Raw genomic sequence first — 16,049 nt, 5'->3', positions numbered from 1 at the left:
GTATTCTGATTTTATGATTCTATAATTTTCAAGATTGGTTTTGCTCTGAAGTGCAATCCTAATAGCAAAGCTTCCCAGTTCATACTTAAGTATGAAAATTAAACACTTAAGCATTTTGATTTTTTTCTTTCAATGACCTTTCCCTCAATGAACTTCTCCCGTCAAACAGCAGAAAGAGGATCCTTGTCACAGCCACTCACATAGACTTTACCTGAAATCTCATTTCTTAGCTGTGTCTCTGTTCAGACAGGTTCTGCAGTCCCTATGTTAGCTGGCAATCAAGAAAACACAAAAACATTCAGAGTGTTTTCAGCTCATTATCTATTCATTCATTTCTATTAAAAAATAAATTTAAAATTATAGCACAAAGACTCGATCTCTGATAAAAGTCTCTTTATGAATATAAATTTCATTTCTTTTCAACATACAATAATGAAGCAATGAAGCCTAGTCCTGAGGTAAGAAAGCTCCCTTAAAATCAATGGAGCAGTATCTAGGACCTGCCTTACATGTTTTGGACTGACATTTTAAGCAGAATATTGCCAAAGCTATGAGGCAACCCTCTTGTTACTTGCATGATGGGACAGCATCAGGAAAATACTGCTACCCCAAGAAATCTCCTCTGCAGAATAAATCTTCAGACCATTTTTCCAACTGTACAATATTTAAATTTATTCCCTTTCATATTGGCAGCATGAACTATGTTTTTAGAAGATTTTCCTTATGGTTCTGTGTGCAGTGTTAAAAGACTTAAAAGAGGACCTGGCATGAATTTTATAGGGAGGTCATGTTACAATCTCAGACTGTCTTAATTTCCATTCCAGAGGCTGTCATGTTTAAAACTGCAGAATTTTGACAAAATATTCCCAACATCTTTTTTCCAAGTCAGGAAAAAACATTAAAAACAAAACAAACCAGAAAAGTAGCTAAACTATTAAAGAAATGTTAGCATTCAAATCGAAATATAGAACACTTCCAAGAGGGGACTTGAAAAATTATCAACAGATGTCTCTTTTTAATATAAAAGAGATTTTTTAAAATCCAAATTCTTTCTGACTTTCAGACTCCCTTGCCATATGAAATCCAGAACGTAATCTGTTTTTATGCATCTTGAAAAGAATTGGCTTTGGGTATACGGCTGCTGCTGAGAAGCACCTTTGAACCTGCCAGTGAAAGAACCCTTTCTTTGTGTGACACTTAGTGAATACTAAGTTATGATAGCATTTTTACATCTCGAGCCATCGGGGGTTCTGAACAGTGTGAAATCCAATATATCCCTTTTATCCTTTGTCCTTTTATCGATGATATCACAGCTGGTATCTCAAGGTGATGGATAAGAGTCTGAATCTAATGAGTAGCTTGCTGCTGGTACAAATAATGAGCTGATCAGTGAACAAGGGGAGCAGTTAATGCTTTGAGGCCGTGGCTTTCTTCATTGCATTTGAGCAACTGGATGTTGCTCAAGACTTTGCAGTGCTGACATTGACATTGTTTACCGAGGGGTGGAACAAGAATCCCTGTCCAGCCAATGAAGGACAATAAAGTAATTCAGTAAACATATTCCCATGCTGTACCTGGTGGCCATGTGGTTGTCTGGGTGGGAAATGCAAGGTTTGGGAAGCCATGGGGAAGATTTGCTCAGCACTATTTCCTGTCAAGTGTCTGTGCAGTAGCAGTCTTTCAGAGTGCTGGAATAAGAAAACAATCTGCTTCCTATAAAAACGATTCCCAGCAAGGAAACTTGTCCTTGCCATTGTCCACAAAGCAAACAGCAGCATACATGGCTTGTCAGTCTGGTGCTTTTCCCCAGCACTATATCCACAAAACAACGTAAAGAGGATAACTGACACACAAACTGCAGGAAATATTACTTGGTTTTTGTTTGTTGCTCAATGCCTTCCACACTGATGTGCTCAGTTTATGAAGCAAATGATGCTACTCCTGCTTTGTGCTCATCAGTTCCTTGGAAGTTCAAGATAGACATTGAATCAAATGGATGCTCTTTCTCATTGATTCATTTTTACAAATGCCAAAGTCCCTCAGTTTTGCATGCACCTCTAATATTTCTTCAGCTGATTTTGTGCTTGTAAAGCTACTTGAAATCAAGTGGATATACTGACTATAGGTAAGAAAGGGTTAAAATCAGGCTGCATCATTGCATTAACTCTTCATTGTAAGGGAAAGAAAAAACCCTGTTATTATCTTAAACACTAGCTGTGAAACTGAATGCTGAGAGGTTTAACCATACAGCCTTTAGAGAAAAACTGCCTGTATGGGACTACGTGTTCTCCTGCAAGTGGCAGAGGCTAGCCAAGATTTGGGCATCTGCAATACTGTTCATGCCTAGCAGGAGAATAGGGCCACTGCTGAAAAAATAATGGAAAACTAGCATTCTCATTTTACTTTTCATTTCACTAGAAATCTGACATGGTAGTCTCTTGGAAATAGATTTCAAGAGCTACTGTGGCTGCTGTTATCTAGGAAGATAGCAAGTGTATTGAAATGTTACTGACTGGAGGATGGTTTTGCCAGTGTCCTTTGTAGAGCCCTGCTCCTCTGAGAGTGAAAGCTTGTTTTAAATAGATGCTTTTAATGGCTCTTACTATATGCATCTCAAAAGGATTTACTTTTGTCCACATCTGTTTACTTTCCTTTTTTTCCTGCATCTTGAAGTATAAACCTCTTTGAAAAGAATTCAGTGGCAGTAAGGCTACTGTTTCTTGGACTTAATGAAGGGAAGGGGAAGGGGAAGATGTTGAGACTCTGTCTTGTATACCCCATTCCCATCTGCAAGCACATTTAACTCTTGAAAGAGCACAGGAGGAAACCTAAAAAGCTTTCTGCTGTTCTGCTAAGTTAAGTTGATTTACAAGATTCAAAGAGTGGCAGAGCCTCAGTGGCAGAGGGTGAGAGGCTGTGTGGCCAGAAATACAGAGCAGCAATAAGCGGAGAGAAGCAAAGGAAAAAGGAGCAGAAAAGCAGGCAGCAAGATGTTTTCCTCTTTACAATAATCATCCCACCTGTCCAGGGAGGCACAGCACTCCCATGCTGGGTAATCTGGGCAACTTGCTCACTTTCCCTAGAGAAACATGTGGTATCTTTTCAGTCTGTTTTCTTCTGGGCTTGTTCTCAAGTGCATCTCCATATGTTTTTTTTGTAAGCCCAGGCTCTCCTTATGGTGTTGAACCACCAAGATATGTCTCAAGGCTTTGCATCTATTTGGGAAAATTAGTTTGAGTCAGTGACTGTGCATCATGCTGGAGACTGATGGGGCCCAAAACAAGCTTAGTGTCTGGGACAGTTGGTCTCTGCTTCATCAGTTAGAGAGATACAACTATCAGGCTTGATTTCTTGGCTCAGAAAAGCTAGAACTAAACCCCACTACAAAAGGAACAAGGTGTACATCAGGATGACAGTTCAAGACAAAAGGGAAAACGAAAGCAAGAAAATAGAGAAGAATGAAGAAACGCAGAGGTATGAACTTGAACAAAGGTTAACATTTTATTAAGTGTTAACTTTCTATTTGGTTCAGGCATGAGTGATGATTATGGAAAGTCCCAAATGTCCTGGGAACAGCCTACAAAGGCAGCTCTCTTCCTTTAATCCTGCAACTGGCAGAGGTCCCATGCCAGCTGATGTCCACCCCTACTGACACCATGCAGAGTCTATACCTTCCATATCTGACTCAGGATGCTCCAGGAGGACCTGATTTTTAAATTAGTCTTTAAATAATTGTGCGCATTATTGAAGTTAGTCAAAGTAAGGAGTTTGTACTTGAATGTTTTGACAGTGCCTGAGTGACAAAAATATATTTGCAGACTAGTCATACTCTGCACATGGGTAAATGTCAGGTTTTTCCATAGAGAAAAAATAAAATTTTCTCTCAGCATCATTCAGGGGTTAAGTACAGACTGCACATATTACTCACGTGACTCCACTGAACTTTATGCACAGGGTTACTTTTCCTTCCTAAAGGACACTGAATATCCTTGAAACAGAGAGAAACATCTAAATACGTTTGCTGTTCATCTTTCAGTGACTCTGTACAACTGCTCCTACGGACGAAGCGACTGCAGCCTGTGCCTGGCTGCCCCGCCTGAGTACCAGTGTGTGTGGTGTGAGGAGGATGGCAAGCCCAGCAAGTGCGTTTATGAAAAGCTCTGCCGTGCTGCCCCCACCGACACGTGTCCTCCTCCAGAAATCACTGGTGTAAGATTGCTTTTTTCCTCTCCCTACCAACATAATATTTTTCAGGAGAAAGCAGCCGAGCAAGCTCATACTGAAAGGCAGGTTTTTTTTTCCTGGGGTGTTAAGTAAGCCTCTGAAATAGCTGAAAGGAAATAATGTCAGTAGTGATGTGTGTGAGAGATTTGTAAAAACTCAAAATAAGAGACTGAATGGAGGATTTGAGCCTCAAGCCTTGTCCTCGCTGTATCAGAAGCCAGGGTAGCAGTGCAAGCTTAAAACGTGGCATTTGATTCTTGCATTCTTAGCATGGATTTTTTTCTCTCATGAAGTCCTTTCTACGTGAAATGAGTCTGTAAGAGATGTTCACTGTTCCTGGAACTACAAATACATAGCAGGTTCTTTTACAGGCTTCAAGGTAGATTTTTAAATAGTATTTAATAAGGGAGCAGATTGTTTCTGCCTCACAAAGTGTTCTCCAGGTGTCAGTGATATTTTTCAGTCCACACCAGCATCAAATCCAAGGCTATAGGAACTGAATGTAAGAAATCAGAGAGGCCAAGTGTGCACCTGACTTACTCTGCAGCTGGAGCATTCACTAAGGGTCAGGGAAGATTGCTGTCCATGTTGGTGGATCAGCAGGCTAAGAAAGTCATAAATCCATGTGCTCTCCAGAAACAAGCCAAATGCTGCTTTTATGGGCATAATTGTTGAGAAAAGAGTGATACATGCTTCCACTGGGCAAATCTAAATTGCTGCAGCAGTAGTATCTGTACTAGAAACTCAGAAACACTGTTGATGAGAACACATCCCAAGCCATCACAAAATGTGATAACTGTATGACACAGGTTGAAAGTTGTAGCAGGGATGTTTCACTCAGTAGGAACTGTGTCTGAAACCTGTGGCTCAAACTGGTAGAGACACTGCATCCCTGGAGACTGTGCAGTTAGAGGTGCAATGTGCCTACTGGCAGACCTGCACTACACTGAGGAAGGCTGGCCATGAGGGTACACCTAAGAAGAAATGGCTGTTAAACAGCTTAAGTCTGACAAGGAAGGTGAATACCCTAGCAGCTTGACAGAATGTGTGGAGAAGAATACTTGTGTAGTACCTGCGCCCATGATTTGAGGAAAAAGGAAAAGAAAAATCTAAAAAAAATGTTTTCACCTGGGATACTGTTTTTACATTATTGTGGATTTTAAAAAAGTACTAAAATATTTTAGGTTTTCAGACCTTACATTAGCTTTAGATTTAGTTATGTTCATACATCACACTTGGAAAGAGCTGGACAAACAGCTGAGTAACTTTTCAGCAAGTTTGTTTATGGGCTGAGTGCAGATGGACAGCCAGTGGCTGGGCAGCCAGCAGAGGCAGCCACACCCCTGTGCTCAGACTTGCTCAGACCTGGGAGACTGATTTTGATGGAGCAGGCATTGAAGTGCAACCTCCCTCTTCTTGATGGCCAACTTGCAGCTCTCCAAAGCTGAAGACCTGATAAGGTCTTGCTGAAGGTGCTCCAGGCATTGTGTAGGAGAGCAGGTCAGCCTCCCAACAAATATTCTGAATTGAAGTGCCTGTTAGGGCCATATTCCAGTCTGAGCAGTCCACTGCAACTGCATGATCTTCTCTGTCCTCATTTTATTTGCAAATTTCTTGGTTAGCATCAGCCCACGCTGCAGCACCCTACCATGAGATGCACTAAGGAAAATCAAGGGACTGGAGGAATTTTTGAAAACGCTATGTGGGGCAGCACTGTGTGTTAGGAAGGTGCACTGCCCTGCTGTGAACCTAAAGGCATAAAATCACAACAACAGAATGCTGGAAAAGCTCTGTGGAAGGATTGTGAGAAGAGTGGAATGCATTTGCTTTTCAAAATCACAGTACTTCAGTGGAGGAAGCAAACTTAAAATAGAATAAACACCAGGCAAGAGTTTTGTACATAACAGTCTGCCACAGGCGACATGAAATCTTCAGCTGTTGAATACTAGTTCTGAGCTAACAGATAATTAATTAACATTAAAAAGTTGCCTAGCATGTTTTTTGTTTGTCCTACAAGAAACATCTGCATTTCAAATGATGGTAAGTCAAAGTAGCTTTAAATAATATAGAAGAGCAACATAGTCACTGCAGTATTTAATTTTGCTTTTTTTTTTTTCATGTCCCTTATGCAAACACAGATTGAGCCAAAAACCGGACCACTAAGTGGTGGAATTCTTTTGACCATAATGGGATCTAATTTGGGAATAAAGGCAGAAGATGTAAAAGATATAACAGTGGCAGACAAGGAATGTCTTTTTAAAGAGGAGTTCTACTCTGTTTCCACAAGGTAATTGATGGATGCTTTTCACAAGATTTTAGAAGAAAAAAGGAACCTCTGTGCATTTTTAAGAAAACATAATCTTCTTGTGGTTACAAAAGGTTACCATTTGAAGAAATAACTATTGCTATGATATACATGCAATATTTCATAGTAACATTTCTGACTCTTTATTTAATATTGTTATAGATTATCATACAGCAACAAATTTACAATGGTGTACTACCATCCTGCTCCTGATGGAGGTTTCTTCCTTGCTTGATTGAAAAGCTTTCATAAACTATTACTGCACATATATCAAGATTATTTGTTTTTAAATTAAAGGCATTCTACATGTGCATCTAGTCATTAAAACTTTGATAAATCTGAACCACAGTGAAGCCAAGCATACAAGATTTATGGGAAAATAGGGAAAACAAGAGGAAGCTTAAATCTATTTAGTCCAGCCACAGAGTTTCTTGCCTGGGGTGAGGGAGGGAGCCCAGAGCTTAGGTTTAGCTGTAGATGACTAAGTTTCATCTCTAAGCCAGCAAGTCCATGGATGTTGAATTGCCTAAGCAGGTTGGTAGATGTTTTGCACATTGCTTGTCACACTCTTAAGCAGTGCCAAAAATTAAAACAGAATGCCTAAATTCTTCTAGGTAGGTGTCTAGGTGTTTACTACAGATTATATCAAGCTTCTAATTTCAAGAGGGAAGTACCCTTTTGATATTAGCTGATGAAAAGCATTGCAGGAAGGTTCAGTAGTAATATTAAGAGTAATGATGGATTTTTCTTTCATTCACTTTTGAAAGCTGCAGTTGAAACCTTGGCTTTCTTTTCCTTCCTATAATTTAAATTGTAAGACCGACCGTAACTTTTTGCTGTTCCTGTGGCATGTTTTGAAAGTCACTTTGAAGATACCTAAGTGATTTTTTTTTAGCTTTTGAAAAATATTTAGCTTTAGTCAATGGGTGGATCAGGCATTTAGAAGCTTCCCAGGCCTCTAGGACTGAAGAAGGTAAAGAATAGCTGTTTCTTACTGCTTCCCAATTTTATTGCCATCACTCCTGCGTTTACATGTGCTTCCAACCAGTCATCTTTCCCCATTCCCTATTTTCAGTGTTTGCAAATGCTACACTGAATTGCAACATAGCCTTACAAGAGTTTCCCCATCCTCTTGGCTTTTTCTAAAGCTTTTTGATATTTTTAAATACATGGAAAGGAGCCAGAACTGAGATGACTGGTTCCTTGTATCATAGCAACATTACTGGTTTCCTAAGTTCTGGCAATGTAGTAATGGGTGAGAACAAATGCAACTTGCATCGTGTCATTTATCAACAAATTAGTGGGTTTTGAAGGATGTTCCTGGCTAGGGAAGCTTAAAAAAAGAAGTTGTCAAAATCTTCAAATAGATATCTTTAATTTTCTGTATTTGTCTTCCACTGTTCTTTTTTGTTATAATTAACTTCTTTTTATGAAATTGAATTTTTAAAAATAATTAGAAGTGCCTTGTCTTGCTCCCCCATCCTTCTGCAGTTACAAGCGAGTCTTTTTAGGAGACAGTGCCCCCCATGCACAGCAAGATTTAAAACACTTAAGGGTGCTTTCTGGCTCGGGTGATTTAATTGTTGGCCTCGGAGAAGTCATTCTTTGTAGTTTTCCATTAGTAGTGTGGGGGAAGGGAGGCAATGCCAGCACTGGGAAGGGGAGGGAACTTTTCCAATTAAAATCCCTGCTACGATGTTTCCCCCACAGCCCCCGGCCCCGGCCCCCGACTGCTTTCCCTAGCTTGACATATGGTAAAAATTCCTCCAAAGGCACCATTTCCTGTTTCTGCCTGACATGAAGATACAACTTCCAAGAATACAGTAGAGAGATGATGAGGAACAGGCTCAGGCAGCCGTACACATGCCAGGACATGCAAGAATTCCGAGAATTTTGTCCATTTGCCAGTACCCAGAAAAAAAGTCTGGAGTGATCTGCAGAGGGACTTGACAATCCTTTTATTATAAGTCCTGATTTAAGTACATTATACCCAGTAATTTGGAGTCATTGAGGGGGTTTTTGCCTCTTGGGGTTTTTTTAAGAAGCCATGCACTGCTTAAGGAAGAATAGCAATAATCCTGGAGGGAGAGTGACAGAAATGAGCAGTGATCCTCAGGGTGTGGCCTATATGAAACTGACTGAGCAGGCTACGAGCACTATATCTTTATCTAACTGTATTATCACCTCTCCATTAAGCATTTGTTCCAGTTTTCAAGAGTGTTGAATCCTTATTGCCTTTTCATGCTATTATTCTGTGGTTTACCTGTTTGAAATTATAATTTAAACATCCTAGCTATCACTCAGCAGCAGTGTTAGTTCTAAGGCAGCATTTTCATGGCCAGGGCTCCTTGACCTCTGATTTTGCATGTGTTATCTGTGGATTTATTTTCAGAGAACAGTAATTCTGAAGGGATTTGATCATAGGTGTGAAAAGGTTTGAAGCTGAAAGGTAGCAAGATGCACAACAAAATTATCACCAGTTAAAAGACACAAAATTATAAGATAGCTGATGGTCTGATGTTTGCACCAAGGAGGGGGGGGCTCCTTTGGGTTTTTTTTAACATCAAAAAGTCCACAGTAAATCTTGTGTCAGGTTGCAGAGGTTCAACTGACTTATGGGGCTGAATTTGAGCCTTCTGAGAAGGCACTTTTACTAACAGACTGCTGAAGTGGCTGTGTGCAGTGCTCAGGTTTCAGTTTTACCAGCCCTTGGATAGACAAGCAATCTATTCTTGGGTGGTTTTGCTGGGAATCTGAGGCAGCACTGGATTACTCAGCATAGGATAAGGCAAAGTTGGTGCTCCTGCTAGCAGCGTGTGTGGTAGCTCACATACATTGCACTGGTATTGCAGCTGTTACTTCTAACAGATAAGCTAACATTCTCTCTTTTTAGGATTGTGTGTCAAGTTGGACCAATGAATGAACCACAACAAGGTCAAATTGAAGTTGACATCAATGGAAAGCTAGGTAGATCACCAAGTGAAGTATTGTTTACATACCAGGTAAGTGCATTTTTTTCAGAGACCCGTTTTATACTTCGTGTATGACATCAGTTATGTTAAGCACAGAATTGTTTGTGTTTGTCTTACTGTTTCATCAATAGCATTGTCATTGAAAAATATTAGAAAACACTTAATTCCAGCATTTCTATATACAAAAGGTGTACCAAAAATCAATTCTGATCAATAGATTAAAAGTCTCAAAATAGGATGATGTTGTTTGCCATCCAAGTTAAAAAGATGTAGTAAAAAAGCAACTGGAATAAACTTATTCATCAGTGACATAATATCTCTGAAGTATCACTATTAAATAAAAAAGCACTGCAAAAAATTAGGCATTCTCTAGATACATGGTGCACTATTTTAATCACGATATTTAGTCTAGGCAATTTTCTTAATTAGAAGAATGGATGCAGAGCAGCTGAAGAATAAGTAATGAAGGTACATTAATTTCTTTAATAATTTATTTCATTCAAAAGTATGGCATGCAGAGCCACAGACAGCGTGATGTGTGTTCATATTACTTATGTGCTTTGTTTTCAGTGTGACTATGAAAGAGAATTTCATTTCTGTGTTATTTGCTTTGCTCTAAACGTGGCACTAGCTTATAGCTGGTCTAGCCTTTCGTTTTTGCAGCAAGTAGCTTTATCTGCATCTATGAGGTCTTCAAATTTCATAAGATCATGTGATAGTTGAGAGGTTTAAATAATATCAGTCCCCATATTGAGACTTAAAATTACACCTATAAAACTATAAAATATAACTTGTGTGCTAAGCTTTTATCTTCTCCCTTATTTAAACTTCTGTCTCATTAATTCTTGATGTCTTGTGAGAAGTAAAGGAAAGGAGTCAGCCGTGGAATAAGTTGAGAATGATATTTAACTGAGAAGAAGATATTCTTGTTTTCACAAAACAGGCTAGAGGTGGGGTTTCTGTATTTTCCAAGCAAATACCTCCTCTCTCTGGTGACACTGCTGCAAAAATCCAGTACCCTTTTTGCTTGAATATGTCACATGCTCCTTTGTGGAAATGTAGGATATGATCTTAACCAGAAACAATGATATAGTCTCCCATGTGTATGTTTGTGGTCTCTAGGACAGAGACTATGACAGTAAGACCTACATGAGATTTTGACATGAATCTGTTGGGTATGCTCTGCACCAGTTCTACTGTCCTTCTGTGTATAAAGATCTTCCTGTGATTTTCATGGAAAATATGTGAGGTTATGGAGTGGGTCAAAACCTGAACCATGTAGGCTTTGGAGCCTGTCTTTGGACTTGTTTTGGTGTGATTCCCTGCTCAGCCCATGTGAGGGACATAAGGAGCCACTGCTTTTGACCACTTCAGGGAAAGACTCTAAATTGCCTATCAGTGAGGGGCTGGGAGAAGTGACTGTGCAGGAGCATTAACTAGGTGGATGTTTTCCTGCAAGTCCAAGACTCTCTGTGTGTCAGTCTCTGCCTGCATTGAGATGACTGAAAAACCAGATGCCTAAGCCAACTGCTGATAAAGAGCATTTTTATTTACTGCAAGACTCTTTCCATGTGGACCCTACTTACAATATGGAAAGCATTGACAAATAATACAATTCACACCTTAAAGCTGGTGTTATTGGTTTCTAGTTTCATTTCTCCTAATTCCACAAGAAAATGAAGCCAACTTTGGACTAGGACTGAAGTCAGTATGGGGTGTCACACTGATGTGCACCTCTACAAGCGTGGTACGAATGTTTTGGCATGAGAACAGACAATCAGAGCAGACACTTGCATCAGCTAATGTTGGCTTAAAAGCTGCACTCTTGTTTCAGTGCTTTTTTCAGACTTCTTTCAGCAGACATGCAAAATCTATGCTTTGTGTAAAACCTCTTCTACTCAGTATATATAAAGGAAAGAAAGTAATCTTCTTTCCAAGAGCCCCCCTAAAATAAATTTTCTCTTACGTATTTCCCGGTTTCTTTGGCACATGGGATGGATACCCTTCTGCTGGTCACTACTCCTGTTTTTACTGTGAGCTCTGGCCACCTGAAGCAGAATAGTTTCATCTTTAACAGTGACTGTTCTAAATGCAGTGTGTGGCATGACAGGGCAAAAGTGCACAAGGAGACACTGGAGATGTTCATCCTGGTGTGTCTGTGTATACCAGAGGTATCACCTTATACCCCACTGTCTCAGCCTCATACATGTGATTAGTACCTACCACCAAAAACACTTATCAAGTAGATTTGGTATAAGAAAGAATTTTTAATATGATGAGAGTGGTGAGTCACTACAAGAAGTTGCCCAGAAGAGCTGGATCTGCCCCATTATTGGAACTGTTCAAGCCAGGTTGGGCTTCAAGCAACCTGATCTAGGGAAAGGTGTCCCTGTCCTTGGCAGAGGTGTGGGACTAGGTGAGCATTTAAGGTCCCTTCCATTCCAAACCATCCCATGATTCTAAAAGTAGCACTGTTTGGCTCTAGTTGATAGCCAGTCTGAACAGTGTGGTTTATTTTTAAAGGTGGATTGATGAGAATCAATAGTCAGAACAACTTGGGGCTCAGACTCGTGCTTCTTTTCTGTCTGCCAGCACAGAGCATTTCAGAACTGACAAATGTGCAAGACCTTCATGAAATGGGTCAAAAATCCAGTTAAAAGGGAAGCCACGGTTTCAATTTAAAATTATTTCTTAACAAAAACGCCTTGGTCCAGAAGTGTCTGTGCTGTACAGTAAATACTCTATTTGCTGCACAACAGGAGAAGAAAGCTTTATGTCTCCCTACCCGTCACAATTTCTCTATCCAGCCTGAGTTCAGTTCAAGTACAGTCCCAATGAAATTAAATTCTGATAACCCAGCCATCCTCTGCTGACATTTCTATTGTTTCACTATAAGCAGGCTCAGGCAATAACCCTTCTCCTGTTTAGTGAAATAGAAATGAACTTCTGCTAAATTTTAATATCCAGCTATGCAGTACATCTGGAGCACTGACAGCTTGGCTGGTCTCTGAGCAGGTGGAGCAGTAACATGGCTAAAGGCCAGTCCTGCTTTCTCATTTGTTGTTAACTTTATCTGATTTGCTTGTTACTATGGCAGTGAGGAGCAGTCTCAAAGGAAGGAGTTAAGCTATTGCAATGTGTATGGCCCAGATTTGCTGATCCCATACTGAGTGCTGAGTCTTTTCTCAGAACCCCTCTTCTTTAGACTCAAAGGACAAGAGCTTGTGGCTGGTTCTGGCATCTCCAGCATTTGTTGGAACAATTTTGTGAGTTTTAGGCTGCGCAGGTTAGAATGACTTTTCAGAAAGCTCAAATAAATTTAAGATGGTGAAATTACAGGTAGAACTCTGCAAAAGTGTAATACATTTCTGAGGTGCTGAAGGTAGTTTAGGAACTGACTTGGAAAAAATTACTTCTTGTAAACCAGGATGTCTGTTTACCGAAATGAGATGAATAACCAAAAAGAGGAAGAAGGGGGGATAAATTAGAGCCTGACCTGAAAACAAACATGAACATTCACCACACTGGAAGTTTGAATGTGAAATGAACAGGACAGTTACATTTAACAAGGTGCACTCTTCCTCTTTAATCTACCCCCAAATGTGGCAGTTCCCTCTTACATGCATCCATCCTCTGCTTTGCTTCTTGACTTTTGAAGCAATGGCCCTGGAAGTTCTCACCAGATCAGTACCTCAAGGCTTTTGTGGAGGGTTTCAGCTCCCTCCTTGATTTTTCACCCTGAGTCATTGTCTCAATACATTCCTTTTACACTGTGGCTGAGGGCTTTGGGTGTTTTTTTGTGGGGAAAATTACATGCTTGTTGCCATTATGATTGATGCTGATAAACCACACATCTACAGAAGTCTGGAATTGCTTCCAGAGGTTCTTATTTTATTCTTAAGTCTTGCAGTACATCTTGTTTGTGTGTCAGTCCGCATGGGGGACAGGAGAACTGGACAGCTGAAGTTTTAGTGAAGTTGGCCCTTATTCATGTGGCTGTTATTAGTCTTAACTCTCTGTCCTCTGAGCCATGCTTTTAAATACATGTCCCACCATCAAGTACTCATGATTCTGCTTGAGAGCTGCCAGCAAACACTGGATGTATGATAATGCAGACTTTCAGTCATGCATGCTTCCATTTCTCCATCAAACCTGAAGAGCTCTGTGGTCTTTTCAGAAAATCGTGTGGTGTCTGCCTCATGATCAAAAGATGCTACTTTCAGTCCAAAGAAGAAGTTGTTTAACATACCAGCCCTTTGCTTAAGTGTGCCATCCCCAGCAGCCAACGCAGAATGCACATTGCCAGGCAAATGCTCTGCCTGGGCACCTGGAGTGCCTGGAAGCGTTTGATCAGCTTACGTGGTGTAAGGTTTGGACAAAGCAGCCCCAGAAAGGCAGGGCTCACTTCCTCATCTCTCTGCTGTTGCAGAGACCTAGGAACTGACTTGTGTTATGGATGCTGTGCCGAGGGAAGCTGGTGGGTCAGGTCAGCCACTGCGGTGAGCACCAGACTGCCAAGAATGCACAGTGGAAATTCTCTGGTTGAATATCCTGTGAGTGGGTGGCTTGTCTGAAAAAACAAGAAACAGGCTCCCTTGAGTCTGAGAAAGGAGGGAAGTTGAGGGGGAAAGAACAGACCCTAATGGCTTGAGTTGCCCACACAGAGGTTTAATTTAGCTCCTGTGGTTACCTTTATAGTCCATGAAATGACATTTTGACCTCCAAGAAGCTGGCTGGTGTCTACAGCACTTCACGGGCTATGCCTTTCATTTTTGTGTGCATAACATGCAAGAGTTGGCAGAATAATTTGGCTTTCAGTGTGAGGCAGATAATTTTGGTAAAAAATTACTTCTTCAAGTGCCAGAACTTACTGCAGCTGGAACCAAGATGAGGAGAGGGAAGAGTTACTTGTGAAGGAAAGATGGCTGTGATAAAGGCACAACAGCAACATGGCCTGTACATTTGTGAAAATCTTATCTACATCTGTGAGAACTGTCATCAGGTCTTGGAAACAGCATCCCTGTTCTCTGCTTGCGTGAGCCCATTGCTACTTGTGAAGAAGTGCACTTGCATCAAAGGCAAAGCCCCAAGTGGAGGTCAGTGCCTCCAGGAGCCAACAGAAAGGAGCTTAGGTGGCTTTGCCATTTGCTGCCCATCATGTCTGTTTGAACACCTCCATCTGTTGCTGGCTTCCCCTCGTGCTGCAGCTGGCACCTCTCAGCATCACGGGGCCATACTCTGACACCATCCTCTTTTCCCTTCCCAGTTGTCTCTCTGCTTGTGATCTGGCACAGTTGTGTTTTTTCCAGCATCCCCCTCTGAAGCATAGAATTCAAGCCAAGGTTTCTGTGCATCTCTGTTAGGTTCCTCTCCTCTGTTGCTGTCCAACTGTTCTTGAATTTCTGGCCCCTCTTGTGATCCACCAGTAGCATCCTTGGTGGTTTGTTGTTTCTCTCTTTTCTACCTTAGTGAAGGATAAAGGGCAACCAGTTTTTTCTCAGTGGTGTAGTTCATGGGCTAGAAACTGCTTACCACAGATGGATACCATAGTAGACAGTATCCCTTATTTACAGAGTCATGTCCAGGAATTCTTCTGGGAAAGGAAACTCTGTATAGATGAGGTTGTGCTTGATGACAGACAAATGGAAAAAAACAGATAAAGAAGACATGCAGAACTTTGGTGATGCTCCATGGGTGTGCACTCTTCTTGTTCTTGGATAGTTTGTAAGGGACCAGAAGTGAGTTGGCTGGACATGACAGTGCAAACCAGGAAAGCTGCAGAGCAAACAAAACAAGTGAAAAAGAGCATGAATCAGCCTGGAAAATCCAATCCCAGATGCAAGATGGGTGAGCGAAAAAGAGGCTGGGGGAATGGTTCTCTTGTACACCTCAATATCTTTAACTGCAAAGAAAATTGTGAAAAACCAGGGGAAAAAAAAAAAAAGGAAAGAAAAAAGGAATAAGCCCATTGCTAGCCAGGTAAAAGATGGGCTTTGATTTGACACCAGCAGACCACAGAGATCTAAAATGCTAGGAGCTCTCTGAGAATTTTCTGACTACAAATGGTATTTTTTTACTAAAATAGAAGTAAAAAAATTTTGAAGAAATAAGATATCACCTTCCTAACTCTGCAAAAAGACTAATTGCTACTCATAAAATATTAAAGATTTAAAAGTTCATTGTAGATTAATAAACAGGATAAAAAATGTAAGAACTAAATGTGAATGCTCAGAGCATCTACAGTAGCTGTGTAAGAGCAGCAGCATGTACACTGCTAATAAGCAAGTTCATGTCTAAATGTGATTATAAGTGGAACAGACATGGAGATAATTTACCCTCTAGCATACAGAAAGCATGAAACTACAATGAAAAATACACAGCATTTCTGTGAACAGATTTTTAGGTAAGGGGCAAAAGATAAAAACAAAGAAAGCAAAGAAGAGATTTCTGGCTGTGATGAAAAATACAGGACACTGGAAAATGGCGAAGTCAGATATACACTTGGGCCAGCTGGAGCTTTGGAGCTTTTTTTGTCAATATTTTTCTTT

The 16,049-nt window shown here is 40.5% G+C and overlaps 1 protein-coding gene across 5 annotated transcripts in view; it reads left to right on the top strand.

Annotated features, from left to right (window-relative positions):
* The window catches only part of PLXNB2 (plexin B2), a 252,382-nt gene that overhangs the window by 196,607 nt on the left and 39,726 nt on the right, over window positions 1-16,049 (top strand). For all 5 annotated transcript variants that reach the window (XM_084206525.1, XM_084206521.1, XM_084206523.1 and 2 more), the window contains 3 exons: window positions 4,037-4,209; window positions 6,363-6,511; window positions 9,423-9,531. In XM_084206525.1, the coding sequence (XP_084062651.1) occupies window positions 4,037-4,209; window positions 6,363-6,511; window positions 9,423-9,531 (431 nt within the window). The remainder of the gene's footprint in view (window positions 1-4,036; window positions 4,210-6,362; window positions 6,512-9,422; window positions 9,532-16,049) is intronic.

This window comes from Fringilla coelebs (assembly GCF_963513975.1).
Source record: "Fringilla coelebs genome assembly, chromosome: 5".
In the NCBI taxonomy this organism is placed as follows: Eukaryota; Metazoa; Chordata; class Aves; order Passeriformes; family Fringillidae; genus Fringilla; species Fringilla coelebs.
The sequence above is the reverse complement of the archived record's forward strand: the minus strand, read 5'-3'. Positions and strand labels throughout refer to the sequence as shown.